The 17744-nt window shown below is 40.9% G+C and overlaps 1 protein-coding gene across 4 annotated transcripts in view; it reads right to left on the bottom strand.

The window, feature by feature from the left end:
* Window positions 1–17744, bottom strand: part of zmym2 (zinc finger, MYM-type 2) — a 36781-nt gene that overhangs the window by 17607 nt on the left and 1430 nt on the right. For all 4 annotated transcript variants that reach the window (XR_010930684.1, XM_067604350.1, XM_067604352.1 and 1 more), the window contains exons 2-8: window positions 12023–12718; window positions 10784–10952; window positions 8499–8650; window positions 7664–7812; window positions 7198–7360; window positions 4716–4928; window positions 51–201 (exon numbers count right to left, since the gene is read on the bottom strand). Coding sequence is in view for 3 of the 4 variants with exons in the window: in XM_067604350.1 (XP_067460451.1) it covers window positions 51–201; window positions 4716–4928; window positions 7198–7360; window positions 7664–7812; window positions 8499–8650; window positions 10784–10952; window positions 12023–12703 (1678 nt within the window). In the remaining variant the exon portion in view is untranslated. The remainder of the gene's footprint in view (window positions 1–50; window positions 202–4715; window positions 4929–7197; window positions 7361–7663; window positions 7813–8498; window positions 8651–10783; window positions 10953–12022; window positions 12719–17744) is intronic.

Consider the following 17744-nt stretch of genomic DNA (forward strand, 5'->3'; position numbering starts at 1 on the left):
ATCAGAAACAGAGGCTTTCAGAACTACAAACTTTGCTTTTGGTTACTCACTGTAGAAGGAGGTTGACGCCAACTTGCCCTTATTCATGCAGTTGACAGAGCAGTAGGAACCCATGGTGCCGCCCGCTCCGAGGCTGTGGAGCACCTCGCCCGTCTTGATCAGCGTTTTGCATGTCAGGCAGCTCGCAAGCTTACTGTGGGCCTGGGACAAACAGGGAGAACATCACGTCAAACAACAGCCAACCTAATATTCAGGAATGACAATAAGATGACATTAGGTCATTGATAAAGCTACCTGATCCATAAATTACCAAATGTTGCAGCAGCATCACCTCTGGAATCTATCATTGCATTACTTGTTAAAATCTATAGTATCTTCAATATGTGCTGTAAGACCTGTCACCAGTTTCAATTCTGTTTATCTCCTCCTACAGCAGTACATACAACATGGATGATGCATTGATAGCTGTGTGAAAAACAGTACCACATTGATTTCAGTTCTTCAAAAATTGTTTTAAAACTGAAAGGTAAAGAATTTAGACTTCTGTCTCCACTCTCCAGATTGCATACAGTAATTATGATCTCTATGGAACTGGTAGGATTTTCTTTTTTTTTTCATTTTGGTCTGATATAGAAAAGATGACACATGGTAATTTGTAAACTCAATGGAGGCAGATAACTTCTGCCCACCAGCCACAGAGGCTAGTACTCCCCAAATCTTCCAATCACTTTTGTTTCACCATTTTACCAGCAGACCCAGTTTGTTCAGGAAGGCTCATCATTACTGGACACTGTGTCTGTTTAAGACCATAGCATATTTCAATTTCACTGATCAGTCTAAAGAGACAGATCCCAATGATTTACTCTCCTTACTAGTAGATTGTCCAATAAACTGGTGTTGCCAAGCAACAAATACAATTGCAGCCTCTAATTTCTGCCTACTATTTCTTCACAATACAATTTGGCTGTAATGTGTTCAGTAAAAACTGAATGCTGAACACTGATTTAAACTGCACACATTGCATTAGTGATATTACAGATGGAAATGAGGTGACCCTGTCAATCATTGTTTGGTGCACCTATAGTAGTTTATTTACATATCTGGCTGGTAAAACAATGACAATGGCTGGTGATATTTGTAACTCCACCAGCTTTAATGATCAAGACAGCACCATTATTTTTGTTTTAAAACAGAAAGTCTGAGATTCCTGTGAAGCAGTTTCTATGTGTTTCAGGAATAATATAGTTTATGTCATAGAAAAAAATGTGAAAACTTCTATTAAATTCATGGGACCTTGCAAAATCCTATAGCTCTACCCCAAATACTTTTTAGTCATGAATTTTTTGTTTGTCCCTCTGAGCTAAATTTCATCATTTTTGTGATTCTTTGTATGTATGTTTTAAGCCTCGCCAATCACTTATTTTTCATTGGATTGGGTTGAAATTTGTACTGAACATCCATGAAAAAGAAAGGATAATTTGAAACATGTATTCATGTAAACAGTTGTTGCTGAATGTTTTACAGTAATCATATTAATAAAAATAAATGTTTTTTCCCGAATGATTAATTTTCAGAAATGGAAGTTGCAATAAACTTTTCAGCCCCACTTAGATGTCAGCAAGCAACTATTTGTCATGTAAAGATATAATGACGTAATTGCGACCTGAGCACAGAATAAAGTCACAGTCTCTGTGTGTGTGTGTGTGTGTGTGTGTGTGTGTGTGTGTGTGTGTGTGTTGTTATCCCAGCGTCTATGTTCTGTGTTTTGGTAGCTTCTCTGGCCATGTGTCTATCCATGTCCTGCGTGTCCATTTCCAATACAGCAGCTGCCTCACAAACTTTCTCAAATTACAGCCAAACAGAACACTAAAATATGTTTCTGAAAACAATTTTACTGAGTAAACCACATGCACATTTGTTTTGGTCTGAGATACTGGTGCTAGTGCAACATCCACTGGGGCTGATTGTCTTATATTGCACCTTTAGTATCTCCACTAGTTTTCACTTTCTTGCCACCAAATCTTGATTCTGTGTGGTATTAATATACTTCTATCACATCTAGAAGTTACTTGATCCTGCATAAAAAAAGTGCCACAGATCTTGCTAAATATATCTTTTTCTGAACTAATCTATGACATCATCAACTAGAAACATTAAAAACAATGAAGCAAGTCTGGGCTAATCCCACCTGAAACAGGTTTGGGCAGATTATTGTAAAATGGACCGTAACATACCCAGAAGTATATTCAGGATAATTTGCAGGATACTCCCTGAGGTACATCCACTGCAAGACACCGAGAAATTTCATGCGTAAAAGCTTGCTGTAATTCAAAACATTCACGTTTCCCATAGCTGGCTTTGTCTCTTTAGCTGATAGCACTGGGCTTCAGGGGAGAAAATCCTGCACTTGTGAGGCTTTCGTTCATGTTGTCCACTTTCGCAGCATGTACTGATGACATAGCTTGGGTTTCATTTCTGCTAGCTGCAGATGTTGGCGTGTACTCTTCGTATTCAGTCATCTGTGTATCCTAATCAATTTCTGCTTCAACAATGAAATCTGAGTCTTTTATCACACACGGGGGACACCACTTCTGTCCAGGCTTGATAGACCTTCCTGTGTGTGTTATAAGCTCCCTTGCTTTCTCTTTATTTATGATCCTCAGTGAGCTACTCCGTTTGCTGTTGGGATGCAAGTTGAATGGATCACAACATTGTTTCTCAAGAAAGCACCAAAAAGTACTTCTGGTGATGCAAAAACAAACTGTGGCATCATCTGTCAAGTCAGAACATCCACTTCTCAACTTCAACAGTTCCTTGTCTGTTCCCAACTCAGCCAAACTTGAAAGATCAACTTTTCCATTAGTGTAGGCTGTCCTGTGACGTTTGGCTTCTTCTTCTAAGCTTTTTCCAATAGAGCAGGGTTCCATGATCTCACTATCACATCAAACTGCTTCATGATGAAATGAATGATTGCACTATTTTATATTCTTCTGGGTATGTTGCAATCCATTTTGCAATAATCCGCCCAAACCTGGTTCAAGTGGGATTAGCCTAGACTTGAAATTAGTTCAGAAAAGTTTGAAAGTACCAAATAACATATGTGTATTGAGCTAACTAAGATTAAGATTAAAAATTAATATTTTGCCCAGACACTCGGAACAAGATGATATCATCCAGTATGCAAGAAACCAAGCCATTACAAACTGTAACTTGCAAATTTCTAACCTAACGTGCCAGATGGTTTGTTACACAGAACGATCTGAGAAGTCTTCCTTGGAAACTGAAAAGGCCAGTCACTTTCAAAAAATACTTGTCAGGTGATATCACTGTGTATCACCCGCTCACCTTGCGAGACAAGATGGATTCTTGCATGATCTAGCTGCCACGCAAGATAAGTAAATTTCCTGAATCCAATGAAAATCAGGCTCAATAGATAGAAAACCTTGAAGTCAACATAGTACAAAGATCTACGCATGAAATAAAACCACTGAATGTAATATAACAGCCAGTGAAAAGTACGAAAAATTAGCTGTTTTCAAAAAATCATTAAATGATGAAGGAGTAATATAACATTTTTAAATGTGTTATATATCTGCAATGAATATTAACACTTTCCCATAAAAAAAGTTTCAAGGAAATTAAAATAATCCTTCTTGGGAAAATATACAGTCAAAAAATCTTAAAAAGGATGTAGCTCAGAGGGCAAAGCTTCAAAAATTCATAACTAAAGAAGTATTTGGATTAGAGCTATCACATGAATTTGATAGAAGTTTTCACATTATTTTTTCCAAGAAAATCTATGACATGAAATGGAAAAAAAATTGAATTCTGGGTGAGTTGGCACCCATACATGCTGCATAAGGAGTGAACTGCCCATTACTATTAATGGACAATTTAAAAAAAAATGCAGGAAACACGTTATTGTTACCAAACAATGAATCATAGTTGATTGTATATTGTGAATCAACATCTCAACAATCAGTAATTTAGAAATGTTCAAATCTGTTTCAATATCACATCAAAGCTTCACAGAGACAACAAAAGTGAGACAGATGTACAGATTCAAAGCAAGTTGGCATTAGAGCTGTGCCTGTGTCATACAGTAATGAAATACGGACAATAAATTAGATTTTTTTAAATAACTATGAATGAAACACGAATGAAACAAGACGTTCTGACTGCTGTTACTTTGAGAAACACTGCACTGAAAACAGTGAAGACGTTAAAACATAGACGGTGCAAATATTCACTGGAAGTATTGTTTATTTCTGAACCCAAGACTACATCTTTGTATGATGAAAAGAATATCTTTGGTTTTCGTTCTTGTGCAGCCTCAGAGGTTTAGAGATGCAAGGATGTCAGATTCAGCTACCACCTCCCTTGAATATTCCTGCCCTTTTACTGGCATGCACATTTGTGTTACTGCAAGAATGTGTGTTTTTAATACTCTAAAAGGGTGAGTAACAAGGCCAGAATAATCATTTTATTGTTTTACATTTTAATTGCTGTGGGGGCAAATTCGTGGCTGTGAGGAGGAGGAGGGGTCACCACAGCTAAATTAATACAAAACAACTTTGACATGAATCAAAGTTCTGGCTTTCAAAGCACATTATAATTTCAATGTGTACTGCTGAATGAAATAAATGAAATCAATCACACAAGCTCCAATCAGGCAAGTTCTACACACCTGCAGCCTGTGGTTGGGCCTACAGTACCTGCTTGTACTCCCTGATGCAGTTCTGGCAGCAGAAGCGTTTCTGTTGGCCATCGACCAGCAGGAAGTGGTTGGCTGACGCTCGGCTGGGCAGGTAGTCGCCGCATTGCTCGCAGCAGTTCATGATCAAGCCGTTGGCCCTGCGGTAAACGTTGAAACATGTGTCGCTGCAGATCTTATGGGTCACAGTCTTAAAGCTAACCTCGTGCCGGATCTGTAGACAAACATGCAGAAGAAACACCAAAAGCCTCATTAACCAAACTTCATTCAACATCCTTTTAAAACTGCTCATTCTGTAGTTATGCATATGCCTACAGCTTTAATACTGAATATGTAAGCTAGACAAGTAAACCGAGAGAGAGAAGATTCAAATGAGCTGGGACCAGCTTTTGTATTACAAACCAAATAAGCTCAACACAACAACCACCTAACTATCAGTGTTTCTGTGGTTCACATTTGTCAGTATGTACTACAGAGAGACGTTTTAGCTGTGCAAATCAGCTGCTGGCAAGTCTCCCCTAAACTAAAGTTGTAACATTAAAATGTGTTGTTGTATAGTTAATTGTCAAGCTGTAAAATCAGTACTAAAAACTGTTCCTGAACCCAAAAAACTCAGTTTACACAGTAGTTATGCAGTTAGTGATGTTATAAGATGCTTTCACTTCACCAAAATGTTGATCACCCCTCTCACTACTACACTGTCACTCTCATGAATTTACTTATTTATATGTAATGTTAACACTCATATTTGGAAACCTTCCCACAATGACGAATCAGTAATTTCAACTGTTAACAGCCTTTGGCACGAAGAACAAAATATTTATAAAGAGAAAAAAAAGATACAGAAAAGAGGTGAAACTATGATAATTTCAGGAGCTGAACAGACATAGCCACAAACTTCAGATTGTAAGGCCTGTAACAGACAGACAGTCACAGTATGTAGAATTTAGTGGCATGTAGCACAACATACTTGGTAGAAATGGAATATGATATTCATAACTACGTTTTAATTAGTGTATAATCACCTGAAAATAAGTAGCTTAGAATGAGCTCTACATAGGGAGCAGGTCATCTTCTACAGAGACCGCTATGTTGCACTGCCATGTTTCTACAGAAGCCCACAACAGACAAACCAAGCATTGGCTCTAGAAAGGGCCTTTCACGTTTTTCATGAGTGTCGCGGCCACTGTAGGTTCTCCTACAAGCTAGGAAGTGTGTGTGTGAACCTTTAAGTTATGTTTTGTAGCTTTACACAGAATCTAAGGCCCTCAAATATCAATATCAGCCTCAACAATCTGTTATCAGTATTCTGATTGAAACATTGAATGGTTTTCAATGTCATGTTCAGACTTTTCAGTCGGGTTGACATCACAGAAACTTAATCCTGGTTTCTCTAGTTAAAAGGTGCTTTTTCCTACCATGTGTGCAGGCTGCTGCCCCAATGTGACATAATCAAATTTGTGTATGAAAGGTCTTCAGTTTAATACCCAAATGCTGTGGAAAAATCTGGATGAAGATCAGCAAATTTGAATGTTTTTCCAGTGGAGTTCCTTGACAGTGAATGAGGGGCTATTAGAAACCTAGACAAGTGTGAAGACGTCTGTGTATACTCTGCATGTTTCTAACAGCTTCATTGTCAGGTGGGAGGAACTGTCATCCAATTTGAAGTGTTTTTGCACGAGGTGGTGATGGACACTGAGCTGACGGCCTAAAAATTGGCCCTAAGAAGCCATATTGGGAGTGGGGGATGGAGTAAAGAAACGAAGCAAGTGTACACAGAATGAGTGAACAGCGAAGGCAGACAGGGAACACGACAGCGATATATATTGAAAGAAAGTGACCTGAGGAGGGAGACAATAAGGGAGAGAAAGAGAGACAGTGGCAATAAAACACTGGTGTTCTCATTATGCTTTTAATGACACAAAATGCACAGAAAATCCAAGGCTGTAAATAACAAAGAGAGGATGAAACCTGAAATTCAGTGGCACTGCATTAAGCTCTATCTCTGTTAAGCTTATAATCATCAGTTTATATTGACTGTAAGACTTTTATTCAACTGGTTGGTAATTTTTGAGGTTGTATTTAGTGGTGGTGTTGTATCAGACTGCATTATATTACAAGGTGTTTAATGTTTTGTCAACCCTAATAAGACAGAATACATGTAACTATAGAACACCTCTGCATATTACATTGCATAGGTGTCCCTAATGAACTGGTAAGTCAGTGTATACTATGAATGCACTGCTGTTTCCCTTCACTCTTATTTTAATCCATTGCAACTTAATTATTTATTCCATTGTCTGAAATATTAACATGCTGTAGCTTGTGTCTCACATTTTTTACAACTGGTTTCTTCTTCTTCTTCTCCTATCTTGGAAACAAAGCTTATACTTCTGTTGCACTAACTGTATGTTGCTGTGATTAAGATGAATGTATGGGAGAGAACTGAAATATGTGTTGCAAAGTGTGTCTGACAGACTGACCTCCGTGAGCTTCCCGCAGACAGTACATTTGGTTTTCAGGCCCGACTTGGGTGGATTTTGTTTGTTCTCGTATGCGCCTAGGCAGCCAGTGCTGCAGAATTCCTGGAAGGACTCGCTGGAGTCAACCTGGGCGACGATGGTACCCTTCATGTTTGTTATGTCCCTGGAATACACACAACACAGAAAAGCCACATCTGAGATATTAGTTTAAAAAAATACAAATATAAAAAAAAAATACTTAACACCTGAGAGAGACAACTTGTTTGAAACTACTGGTGGTAATTCAAATAGAAAAAATGATTTTTAACCTTAATTGAAACTGAAACTAATACACAGATTTTATAGTCTGTTACAATCTTATTCTTGCATGTACTCAAAGTTTCACACTTAACACTACATGAACAATCCTGACTTTGATTCATAAAATGTCTCATTGGTTTTCCAGCACTTCTGACATGAAACTCACTTTTTGCACATGGTGCAGCTTTTCTTGGGGGTGGGTTTGTGTGAGAAGGCAGAAAGACAGGTGGTGGAGCAGAACAGGTGTGTGGAGCCTTTACGCTGGTAAGCCGTTTGGCCTTTCTTCAGAGGCTTTTTACAGTTAGCACAGGTCACCTGGAATGAACAAACACAACTGTGACTGCAGGGAAGTTTTACAACAGCAATAAGTGATTTATGATATTAGTCTCCTTCTTTACAACCCCTCCCCCATTTTGGTCATGAACAGATATTTGTGTTTTGACGTGATGGCACAATTCCTGCTGGAGGCTAATAAGAAATGAATGGGATATTGAAAGAACAAGTGAAGAGAAAAAGTTTGTGAATTTTGTAATTTGCAGTCTGCTGGTGTTCTCCCACCAAATACAGCCGGACAACAAAGACCAAACCAAAGAAATATATCAGGTAATGGATGCAGGAGTTTATGTGTTAAATTCCACCTCTTATCAGATCCAAAATAACATTTCCAGCTTGTCAGTTTGTCTTATTATACAAATAAACACATAGTAAAATATATGAACAGACACTTTCTTTTTAACAGCATCTCATTTGAATCTGCTCCAATGGTGCTTGGTGATTATTTTAAGGCACATATGCTTTTAAGTTTACCAGCACAACAAACAACAGGACTGCACCAAATGGCAATTAAAAAAAAGGCATAAAACTAGACCCCAGATCTAGTGAAGAGAACCACGACTATAGACTATAGCCAGACTATATCTGGCCCTTAACTCTGGCAGTGTGTACAATGTCTTCCTGTACATAATGAACTACACAGGATCTTAATGAACAGCATGTATCACCTTGACTGTCCTGGGTTGTGGCTGGGAACCTGGAGAAGAAGAGGAGGAAGACTGGCCTGGAGGTTTGGGCAGGGAGGTGGCAGGTGATGGAGAGTCCACCCCTGTCTGTTTTTGGTTGCGAGGGACTGAAGCTGACTGGGAGATCCACGAGTCTGGTGGGAAAGAAAGAACCACAGCCATCAGTGTTCTCCATCCTGTATCTCTGTTTTACCTGAGTAGACAATAAAAACAACACTAGTGCCCTGGTGGCCAGCAGTGGTAAAACAATGGAATGACAGCACTCGTGACTTGCACAGAACTCCAGAAACTTCACGAAAAATGTGTGTAATAAACGACAGTAAGGGTGAGTCAATGGGTCAGTCATCTTTTTTCATTTTCTTCTAGACCAACACCGATTACTGATAACTGTTGGAACGTCATTAAGATGGGTCAATCAAATACCAAGCACAATTCCTGATATTGTTCTTAAAGATTTTTTCAGAAAGCTCCTTGAAAAGTCCCACTTTGTCTCTTGTCATTCTTAGAGTTGGACTCCACTTTTCCACAGTTCATTATATGGTGGAAGAATGTGACTACCCTGTGCACATATTTCTGTGTAGTTTTGGTCTGAAGCTTTTCCTCGTGGTTTTTAGCTACATGGTTAATGCTACAGCATGCCATTACATTTTAGCCAACAGATTAAGATTTCATGGATTTGGAATGACATCTTCAAATATATTGGTGTAATGTCCACATACTTTTGGCCACATGGTGTATTTCAAAAGTGAGTTTATCTTTGTATATCTTTATATTTCATTACATTCAGCGGCATTGTTTCCCTTCCCTGCATTCTTTTCATGACAACAGAGAATTTCGACCTATCATACAATAAACTGGCTATTTTTTTTGCATCTGTTTCACAGCCACAACCAGAAACTAACCAACATCAGTTACTGTGAACACTGCCAGTCATGCTGACCTCACACTTGTTGCATCTCTAGCACAATCACGGTTTGTCATCTGGAGTCCATGTGGTGTCCCAATGTCTCACCTTATCAACTCAGACAGACTTCAATACCAACAAGTCTGTGAGGGCTGAGGACTGTCGCACTGTGAAACCACAAAGTGTGTGATGGCCCACCTATGTTCCAATCTTTACTTATTTATGTTACTACAAATGTTAACAGGATTTTGAATTAAGTTTTCACACTTCTGGAGCAGAACAAAGAAGTTCTGGTTTCACTCCAACTCTCCATAACCTAATTACTCTAAAACTCATGTTTACATGCAACTGGTCAGTAATGATTTCTTCCTTGCCCTCAACCTTGAACTATTGCTTTTCTCTGGATGTGAACACCAGCTCCGATTGGTGTAAAAAGAGTTTTTTGTCTTTTTTTTGGACAGAATTTGGACTCATGGTAAAAGTAAGGTTACAGTGAGGTAAACTCTCCTTTCCCTTATTTAAATGTATTCTGTATTCAGAGTTGGCAATGTCTGATATAATAATCTGTCAGAAAACAAAGTCAGGTTTACCAAAGCACCACAAAGTTTGTTGCAGTGCAGAGTTTTCAGTCTGTCTCCATTATCTCTGACGATCCTCACCGAGCATCGGTGGTGCAGCTGCCTCTCTCGGCTGACACTATTACTGCTTCCGTGGTTGCTTCCTCCTACATACTCTTGTCTGATTACACAGCATTACATTCGGCCTCATAAGTTGTAATAGTAATGCCACATCTCTGCTCTAACATTATATTGTAAAGCTAGTTTTTTGTTTGTGTTAAGTGTTAGGATCACGGAGAAACTCAGCAGCTGAAGTTGTTACAGCTATGGCTGTAACGTTGCTCCGGTCTGGTGGTTGTTTCCTTTTCCACACTCTGTTTTGTCTGATTACACAGCACTATATTCGGCCTCAAATATTGTAGTAATAGCGCCACATCTCTGCTCAGACATTATATTGTAAAGCTAGTTGTTTGTTTGGCTTAGCATGTTAGCTTAGCTGAGGCTGTAACGTTGCGCCGGTGGTCACTTCCTCTTCCAGACTCTGTTGTGTGTGATTCAACAGCGCGATATTTGGCTTTGTATCACGAAACTTGTTTTCTTCCAAATATACTGACGCATGACTGGGGAGCTCTGGGTGCAGGCAACATGGAGGGAAGGTAAACATTGTTCATTTGCATATACTACCCGCACTGTAAAGATACAATGCTGGTTGAGAGTCAGCAATGTTTCCCTCTCATGCCAAGTGAAGTGGGTCACCACCTGTTAAAACACAGACAGCAATACAGGGAGTTTCCTCATACTGTTACCTGTCCTGTTGTGCGTCCCCGTGTCTCCGTTCTGTACCAGCTGGTCCATCGAGCCTGAGCCCCGCCCAGGGTTGAAAGAAGCTGTTGGTCGACCAGATGCGGTGTCGAGATTCAGGCTAAAGGTGCTGCTGATCTGCAGACCATTTTCCTCTGCCTGGCCTTCACCTGCCTAGAGGCAAGGTGCTTAGGTTAACTTTTCTCTTCAGTTACAAAACTATAGAAAACAAGACATATGACAAGGAACCCAAGACATGAAGATTCTGTCTGATGCACAGTCTGTAGAAACTGCACTGAATATAATGTCATCTGACTAAAGGCAGCATTTCCCCTTCCATAACAAGACCCCCTGCCTCTCCTGAAAGAAACAAAATGTTTATGTTATTCACCTCATTTATGTGCACACGTTACTGTAAGTGCAATAAAAACTTTGTGAGAAAAAAGCCAACAAGAGTAATATAATACTCTCTAAAATAGCGAGTATTAGTCTTCCATTAAGGCAGAAAGTAGCAAGTGTGTGGTTGAGACAGAGAGAGAGAGAGAGAGCGTCTGTGTGATGGTGAGGTAGTGACGGAGCAGAGAGTGACTGTTACGTTAGCATGATAGCTGTTAATGTTGCAGTGCAGTGTGTATACAGTTTAGGCTATTTGTCAGTGAATAAAGGCTACAACTCCTGAAGATCCAAGCCAAGTTCCCGTGTCCTGCTTGCCACCTGCTGATTAAAGTGAAGGAGGTTAGCCCCGAAGTTAGCGACAATAGGTTAGCCTAACCAGACCAGGTTCACTTAAAGTTGACTGACCTTTAAGGTGGACCAGCTATTCTCATTTTAGTGTCAATCTCATCTGCTGAGAACGAGAAATATCTGGGTTCTGAGTCTCTCCCAAGGCTTGCTCACCCCCACCCCCCGCTTGCCGCCCCCGCTGCAACCTCCCCCCCACAAACAGTCAACCTAGGGGAAACACCGAAAGGAGCTGCCAAAGCGACGTGGATGAATAAATACTGGCATAAAATATCAACTCTCAGCAGTGTCATTACAAAGATATCATTATCTACTTTGCCAGGAATAATGCCAGAGAGAACACCTGCTTTCTGCAGTGTCTACCAGCAGACAACATCTTTTATCACAAAAAAAAAACACCCTGAAAAACACACAGGGGGGGAAGTGAATGTAGACAAGAAGGTGGCAACATAAATTGAAAAATAAATACATAAATAAATAAAATCAGTTCTGGTGATTCTCACCGCTGCGACAGCCGCTGCCCCTCCCTGCAGTGATGTCACAGAGGTTATCATCAGGTTCATGTCTGCCTGGATGTCCACTGGATGTGGCAGAGCATTTACCGTGGAAACTGCGGAGCTTCCTTTCTCGCCCAGTGTCGTGACACTGGCGATCCTGATTTCTGAATCTGGCTCTGTGCTGCTGAGGGCACCTGGCGAGTGGGGTGCTGAGGAGCCTCCAGGGGGTGCCGGTGAGGAGGAAGTGTCTTTCTGTTCAGAGTCCTCCTCATCATCAATGATGATAGGCTCTGCTACTGTGGTTGGAGGATGAGGAGGTGCTGCCACTGTGGATGTGCTGGAAAACGCAGGAGGACTGGGGATTCTGGAGGGCACTGTTGCCGTGGACATGTCTACAGTTGCCACGGCAGCAGCCAGCTCAAGGCAGTCTGTGCTGGGCGTGTCTTGGGAAAGGGTTGTGGCTGAAGGCTGGGGAGCGTTCTCCTCTACCAGAACCACATCATCATCATTGTCCTCTGTGCCGCCCTCCTTTGTGGTTCCATCTTCTGTTACCATGGAAACTGCGTCCCCAGCCTCCTCGGAGGGGGGTGTGGTCTGTTGCTGAGGGGAAGGAGTGGCATCCATGGGCTCCACCCGCTCCCCTGCCTCTTCTGCTACGGCAGGGTTTGGTTCTGACTCCCCGTCCATCGCTAAGGCAACCACCTGGCAACACAAACAAAAGGCAGAGACAATTAGGTGAAGCCAGCACCGGCGACTGGTTTTATCAAGTCTGACAGCTGTACAGGTAGCTCAGGTATCCCCAGAGGCAAGCTACCCCCACACAGCCTCCACATGCCTGATGAAGACTCATTACCGGTGCTATAGTTGCCGCCTCTTCTGTGTCTCAGTCATCACTGGCTGATTTTTGGACACATTTAACGGTCTGTACACCCAAAATATTACCTGTAGCCTAAAGCCATGCAAATAGTTTAGATTTTACTTTATTTAAGTGTTTCAGATATTTGTCATTTCTGAAGCTGCTACAGTCCAATGGGGGAGAAGGGAATTTTGTTTGTCCAGCTCACAGCATTAAAAAAAAAAAGCCCAAAACATTCAAATGACTAGATGCCACCTACCACTAAAAGGCAGGTGAAAAATGTTTTGATAATGTAAGTGAACTGGCTGCTTATTAAAACGTCCATCTAATTTTCAACCATGCATGTCCCAGATATGAGCCTTTCATTTCAAACTCTGACATGTTTTCTCCACCACACAGCTAGAAGTCTGATATGACTGACAGCTCTGCTAACAGTTGGAGCCAAAATGCATGTAGTGGTGATGCTAGGGCAGTAATGAGACCACCTCTGCAGTGTCACTTCACTCGTTAGGTCGTTGAGATACATTTCTCTTTTCAAGGTGACTTACAAGGAGTATACATCCTACCAAGAGAGAAAAAAGGCAAGGGCAAAAAAAAGGGAGAAAAAAAAAGGTGACACAAAGATCCCTCAATATTTTCTCTTCTACGTGTAAGAACTCTTCAAATCTGAGTCACACCACTACAGCGAGAGCATCAAGAGGCACATTTCAGGCCTCTTTGTTTCCTTCTTTTGTAAAGTTAATAACAAGTAAAAGTGTGAGTTTACAGTGTTGCAAGTCCTTTCTGAGAAGTAACACCAGATTATTTCCAACTACAATAGTATTTCCACTGAAACGACTTGCCAGCACTGTCAATACTCTAATACTAAATTATTGGTGGAAACTACAGTTGAAAAACATGTTGGTGCATTTTTTATTGCAGCCTCTGCTTATATTAGTCATACCCTCCAAGAATGTGTTGATCTAAAATGTTCAAGTTTACAGCAAAAAATCAGCTCAAAAACTTGCAATTCTGTTTTATCAAAACATTTCTGCTGACACAATTTCCTCAAATGATTGCAACATTGCCTCAGACAACTATTTCATTGAAAGGGATGAAGGTTGGTGAAGGACTCAGTGATGCTAATAAATTGAGCATTTCTGGTTTCATTTACCACAGGAAAACACTATGACGGGGACGGCAGAGGCTCAACAGATGCAACAGTAGAGGCTATGTCTTCATTCACACACTTAACAACTGCTACGTGCCTGCCCAGCAACGGGACAACTTTGCTCCTCCTGTTCCTCTTTGCCACATCTCTTCTTCTCATCCTCCTCTTTCTTTCCTGTCCTCCGCACCTCCTAACCCAAATACCCCACATCGCACGCCTCCTCTCACCTGCTGTCTCTCACATCCCTCCCTCCCTCCCTGCTCCCTACCCCTGTGCGTCGTTCTACACAGCTTCTTTCTTGTTGCCCCCGGCAACCAGTGAAGCTACACCTTGGTTGCCGTGGTGATGGTAAGGCCCACCACCACAGGGACTTGTTCTCTGTGCTCTACATCTGGGTGCTGTTAAGTTGGCCAAAACAAAATGTAAATGTCTGAGATATCACCCTGTTTGATGCAGTAAATGTAGCTCAATGTGAAAATACCAAATTGACATTTAAGTGTTACCAAATGTGTTTTAAGTGTCTCTATAGGTCCAAAAGAGGAGAAATACAAAAAAAAAATGGTGCCACATTCAGTATCAGATATTATTTAAAGCACTTTGGGGGATGTCTGCACTCTCCATGTTGATCTGTTTCTGTCAAAATGTCCTTTTCATGTTATACAGCAGTGAGGGTGGCTCTGAGCCACACATCACATCACTGCTGACAGCTGCAGCACAGAAACACACGCACAGATACAAGCTCACAGACACACTTCTGTGCAGACAATGATCCTCGTACCTCTATGTTCTTCACCCCAACAGTCACCCAGAGCAGGAAGAGCCTGAAAGCAACTGAATAACACTTTTAGAAGAGAGACAGACTACACTACAGAGGAAGCCAGGTCAATGCCTTGACATCACTGCAGCGGCCATTTTGGCCCCAGCACTGTGGGTGCCTCCAATAAAAATCAAACTTACAGCTGTATCTCGGAGGAAACAGGAAGGCTGTTGAGAGGAAGTATTGGGGTTTTACAAATTACACTTTCCCTTTGGTAAACTCCCAATTATTACTTTTAGATTTTTTTTTGTTAAACTTGCAATTGGTGGCATGTTAGTTACAAAGATCAAAAATCAGAAGTAGGACATTCACTCCATTTAAATAGTTTATTCATGGACTGCATGGATGTTTTGGGCATCTGCCCTTTCTCAGTGTGCTAACTGGCAACAGTGTTACAACTAAACACAGGTGAGCTGCCGGATACAGAGTCCATCCTTCACACAGAATCTCTTGATTAAAGCCCAATGTCTGCCTCCCTACCAGCCCAAGAGGTACTGTGCTGTCTGGCAGGGGGCCCTGACCTCCCGACAAGGCTCAATGACACATCACATGGTTACATACATCTTCCTGTGACTGGAAATAAGTCATCACAACAAGTACCTCAAGATGAAACTGACAATACAGACTACTTCCTGGGACCTACTTGTGTATTTCTACAAGAAAATGTGCAGATCTGCCACTGTCAGTTGCCATTTTTGACCATAATTTACTTGACACTGATGTCAAGACAGGTACTTAGGAAGATAAAGGGGGTGGACAGACAGAATAGCCAACACCTAGAAATCCAGTGCAATGGTCCAGCATAGGACTGGGTCTCCTATGAAAACCTGATACTTTACTTTGAGATATAATAACAAAACATGGTTTTCTACAAACACATTTTTTTTATTCGTTGAAAGGAGCAAAAATTCCCAAATGCTTAATGTCATCTAAATGCAAACAGATGTATTAGAATTTTTCCTAAATATAAAATCATGTTTAAAATTTAAATCAGAAACTCTCTGATCAAATAAGTAAAGATGATCACAAATCTGACCATCCATTGAATGCCAGCTTTTGATACTCAGTTTCAATATTCTGAGCTACTCAGAGAATTTCATCTGTTCCACTTAAGTAATGATGCTCCCAAGCCCCAATAAAAAATCCTAACAACATATGCCAAACATGAAAAAAATGTAATAAATGCAGCAATGACACCGACTAAAAGACATTTAGCGTAGTCTTATCGAGTTGAATCTGCACCTATGACTGACTCACTAAAAAAACATAATTACACACAATCATACATCAGGGCTATTGTGTTGTATGTTATTGCACTTACACTGTACACTCCCATGTAAACTGCATAAGACACTTGGACCCGAAGTATACATTCAAAATCCATAGCAAAGAGCACTTAATAGGCTTTTAAACGTATGCATACTTGATACATATATGGAAGTTTCAATTGGGGGATATCATGCTGTATTGTTTTAAAGCTGATGTCTTCTATACAGACCAGACTGATACATCCACAAACAAAGGTTGTGAGAAAAAAGCCCCACTAAAATGAAATTTAAAAGATTAGGGGTACTTTAAATACTTTCAGTAAACACTTAATAAATCACACTCAACATTATAAACATGTTAATTATTTCATAAATCTGAAAGAAAATATTTGCGATGATGTCCAAATGCTAACATGTTGGCTATATTTGTCTTTTTTCCATTAAACAAACAATGTATTCTTTCATAAAAGCATGTTTTGTCCAGAAATGTAGGGGATTAAAATTTATGTCAAATGTCAATTGCTTGTGTGAAAGTTCCTCCAAGTGCTGTACTTAGAATAAGTGAATAAAAACATTGCATACATTATTACACTCCGCTGGAGGACACCACACCAGAGATGCATACAATATGACTGTTGACTGTAAAGGTCTACTTGAGTGTAAAACACTGAAGCTGGAAGAGGAAGAGTTGTACAGGGTGATCATGTGACAGGAAGCACAAGCCAAAACAGCATGACATTCAAGAACAGTAAGTTGTTCTTGACTGTTCAGAAACAGAATGGGGTTCTCCAAATCAGTGAGTGTGCTGCCTAATCTAAGTATGGCTAGTATTTCAGGAGCGATACCCCAACCCTACATGTGCTAAGAGTTATAACACATCATGGCGGGTCTGTGAGGTTAACTAGTGTCAAAACATTGAGAGAGAACCCCAAAGGCACCCCTCTCCATGTGCAACACCAAGCTGAGCTGCAAAGAAAATGCATCACAGCTTTTTGGCCTGAAAAAACACCAACAGAGGGAATCTATGTGCAAAGCAACTCAGTAGTGCACTGAGGGGAAAAAATAGCCTGGTCTAGACTCAGTACAGACTGCAATGCAGAGCTATGAGCCAGCCTGCATTCACGTGCATGTGAGGGAAACGAGGGTCCAGCGTTAATGAGCTCTGACATGCAACCTTGCTTCCCACGTCAACACCAGGTGGACAGAGAGGATGGCCTGGCGCTATAGGTTGAGACTGCCTCCATGCAACAAAAACACTCAGCAAGCAAGCAGTTAACATCACCAGCTGCGCCAGACCAACCCCAGCCACATCACCACCTTACATAGGTGCTCCTCTACCTTTCCAACACTATCAGTTTGCGCATGAAGCCAAGTTGACATCATTTTCCCAGCAGGTCCCAAGGTGGAGACGTGCAGCTGTTTGCGCCAGTTGCGCAAATAACAACCGACTAATGACATATTCATATCAAACGCCTGGAATTATTATATAAGGCTTATGTCACTGAGAAGTGATGCGTAATGCGCAGCCACCAGAACATCCCCCAAGCATGCTGATGGGCTGAAATACGGTCCATTCCGGATACCTGGCTGCTGAATGCCAAACTAACCCCGACTCTACACAGCTAGGGAGCATTTCT

This window comes from Thunnus thynnus, chromosome 11 (assembly GCF_963924715.1).
Source record: "Thunnus thynnus chromosome 11, fThuThy2.1, whole genome shotgun sequence".
Classification (NCBI taxonomy): Eukaryota; Metazoa; Chordata; class Actinopteri; order Scombriformes; family Scombridae; genus Thunnus; species Thunnus thynnus.